The 3,281-nt window shown below is 35.3% G+C and overlaps 1 protein-coding gene across 1 annotated transcript; it reads right to left on the bottom strand.

Annotated features, from left to right (window-relative positions):
* Nucleotides 1-1,751: 1,751 nt before the first annotated feature.
* LOC107085853 (ladderlectin-like) lies at nt 1,752-2,240 on the bottom strand. The gene has a single exon (XM_015376463.1). The coding sequence runs from the start codon at nt 2,238-2,240 to the stop codon at nt 1,752-1,754; it is 489 nt and encodes a 162-aa protein (XP_015231949.1).
* Between the last annotated feature and the right edge of the window lie 1,041 nt (nt 2,241-3,281).

Here is a 3,281-nt window from a genome sequence, read left to right as displayed (position 1 = left end):
ATAACTCAAAGTAACTAAGTAACTTTTACTCAAATTACATTTTAAATAAAGTTATTTTGTACTTTTACTTCAGTAAATTTTGAGATGGGTAATTTTACTTTTACTCTGAGTAGAATTTAGGCAAAGTAAAGATACTTTTACTCAATTATAATTTTTTTGTACTCTTTCCACCTCTGTCCAGTTTTGTCTGTATCTCTGTGTTGTGCTTGATCAACAAATTTAAGCTGAGATGAATGTTCTTCTTCTTCTGCAATTAAGGAAATACTGTGTGAGGCACGCAGACAAAAGGTATCTTTTTTTAAATCAGGATACATCGTCCCAGTAAAATCGGCTTCCAAAGTTTGATCTTGATGATAGTTGTCAGGTTGTCCATTTTGCCAAAGGGAGTATTTGTATTTAGAGTCATGAAACCATATCCATCCACCTTCTAGGTGCAAGTCAGTGAGTCCAATCCAGGTCGTTGACTGAGTAAAATCGAAGTTCTTGATTAGATAATTTACAAAATTGTAGCACTCCAGACTGTGAATGGAAACCAGGTTGGCTCCCTCTGACACACAGACGAGCTCTGCTTCACCCCACGTCACCTCTGTGCCAAAGTACCTGTAGCAGCGACCCTTGAAATTGAACCAGAATGTGGGACATGCACCACGTGTCAGCTTTAGTTCTTGTCCATCTGAATGAGGCCCCTTAGCGAGAGACCCTGAAGTAGTCTCAGCAGCAAGAGAGAAATCAAACAAGAAAATGAACCATATCATCTTGGAGCTTTATATAATTTCTTACTGGTGCTTATCTTTAAAGATGTATGTTGAAAATGATCCTGCTGAGATATTAGCCTCTTGCCTTTAAATCCTTCTGAAAGGGATTGGTCAGCGTTACAGTTATGATGTTCATCTGCACATGAACATCAGTTTGTCAATGTTTACACTTTACACAAAACTTCACAGTTAATTACCAAAATTCTGTTTTGATCATTTTGAAAAATAAGTAAATTTAAAACAATACACTCTTGCCAGATGAATATTAGTCTATTTTGACTTCCTTGTTTTGTTCCTGGAAATGCTGATGATTTTTGTATCAGCTTTATCTGCTCTTATTTCACTATCTCAAAAGAGATAAGGTGGAGTCATATCTTTTATAATCATACATAGACTATAATATTTAATATCTGTTCCTCAGAAGGACAAGAGGCCCAATCAAGAAAGCCATTACACACACATGTCAAGTACATAACAATTTATTTCCTTCTTAGGGTTTTAAACAGTTTTGTTTTGGACTGCCTGTGAGCGTTTAGGCACTAAGATAATTAAAGCCAACTTAAACACATTAAAGGCATTTAAACTCGGCTCATTTTCTGTTTTTTTCCGTTTTGTTTTTAAAAACAAATAGTGAGAAAACAAGTGTAGTTTTGCATTTTTAATTTTTTGTTTTAATTTGAAAAAACAAAAGAACGAATGATACACGGATTATACACTGACCCAGCTACATCTTTTAATGCTATTTTTAAACATATTTTTTACATTTAAAATTTAAAAAACTGGACAGATCAACGTATCTTAATATTTTTTGCAACACACATTTTGAATAATCTCTTTTACGGGTTATATTCGATTTAATTCATTATTTTTTAAAACATTAAAGTTTTTTAAAAGAGTTTCGAATGCATAAACAGAAATGTTTGCACAAAAATATAGACATTTTCTATATTGACATGTTTAACTTGATTTATTTTGATCAGCACATTTGATCAGAAGCTACTGACAAACTTGATCAACCTTACAAACAGAGGCAAATTTATTTGTGCACACAATGCCATTCCATTTTTTGTCTGTGCCTGAGTTGGTGTTAACACAAGGTTCAGCTCCGCCTGCATTGTTTGGCTCTCCTGGATACCAAAAACTAAAATCAAATGGAGAACCATCAGACCAGAAATATGTTCCATCCTGCTGAGCATCAGAGAGTCCAATCCAGTTGAACCCCTCAGCAGGATCAAAGTTTTTGATCAGGTCTTTCACAAAGTTCTCTTCTTCCATACTGTGGATGGAAACCAGGTTGGCTCCTTGGGACACACAGTGCTTCTCTGCATCAGCCCAGGTCATCAATGTGGCGACATATTTGTAACAGCTGTTCTCAAAGTCGTACCAAAAGTTGTTGCAGCCGCCACGGAGCAGTTTCGGCTCCTGCCTGTCTGAAGGAGCCACAGCAGCCAGAGAGAGACCAAACAAAATGAACAACAACATCATATTAAGGTCTGATGTCTTTGATTTTTGTAGATTCTTCCTGGAGTTTATGTGCAGGGAAGGATCCCGCTCTCCTTTATATTCTTCAGAAAGGGCGTTGATCATGTTTGTGTTAATGAGTGTTAGAAATAATCTTAATCATTCATAATAGGCTTGTTAACAGTTAATACATATCCGATATATTGGCAGGATATTTCCTGGTTATTCCCAGGTAAATCTAGGTTAGGTTTATCTTAGTAACAATAAGATAAAGCCAATGAAACATTTGACTTTATGTGTCTAAATTTCTTCTTGCTATAAAAGTAATACTTAGTTAAAAGGATCATTAACCTATCAATTCAAACTAATTGACTGATCTTAATAAATAAAAAATGGTGTATAAAACCCTTTTTATACAGTAAAGTGTAACACAAAGTCTTCACAGAAGACATAATGCAGACATAAAGCAATAAGAAACTTAGTAATGTGTTGGATAAAACAAATAATTATTATAACTGTGACTAATTAAATCAGAAATATTGTTTTGATTATATATTATTAGGAAATGTTATAATAATATATTAAAATTGGAAACAATATTATTTGGTGTTTGCTTTCATTTTATGTTGGGGTTTCTTCTGTTGCTTTTAAGTCTTTGTATTGTTTTGGGGACCTCTGCTATTATCACCCTGGTAGTGAGTCTGTAAGGTCAGCATCCTTTTCATTGAAATGTACTTTCCACCCAGACCCTGGTGATGTATTTGATCCTTTACAAGCACACATTAAGACATGTTGATACAGGTTACCTAATTACCTTATTCTGAACTCATATTCACCGCATTACAAACACGCAGATATCAATAAATGGGATTAGGAGACATTTCTGAGGGTTAAAGTTTAAGTTCAGTAGGATAAACTTTTTAAAATATGCTGTCAGCAGCAGATGGATTCATAGACTAGAACAGGCTTCCTCAATTCCAGCCCTCGAGGTCCATTGGCCCCCGTTAAAGGGGGGGATTGCCGTTAAGGGGGGGGATTGTCTCCCTTAACGGCAATCCCCCCCTT

Source organism: Cyprinodon variegatus, unplaced genomic scaffold (genome assembly GCF_000732505.1).
Source record: "Cyprinodon variegatus isolate N-32 unplaced genomic scaffold, C_variegatus-1.0 Scaffold135, whole genome shotgun sequence".
NCBI classification, from domain to species: Eukaryota; Metazoa; Chordata; class Actinopteri; order Cyprinodontiformes; family Cyprinodontidae; genus Cyprinodon; species Cyprinodon variegatus.
The sequence above is the reverse complement of the archived record's forward strand: the minus strand, read 5'-3'. Positions and strand labels throughout refer to the sequence as shown.

Bases quoted from the DNA above. Each gene is read 5' to 3' on its own strand.
- LOC107085853 (XM_015376463.1), bottom strand. From the start codon at position 2,240: ATGATGTTGTTGTTCATTTTGTTTGGTCTCTCTCTGGCTGCTGTGGCT.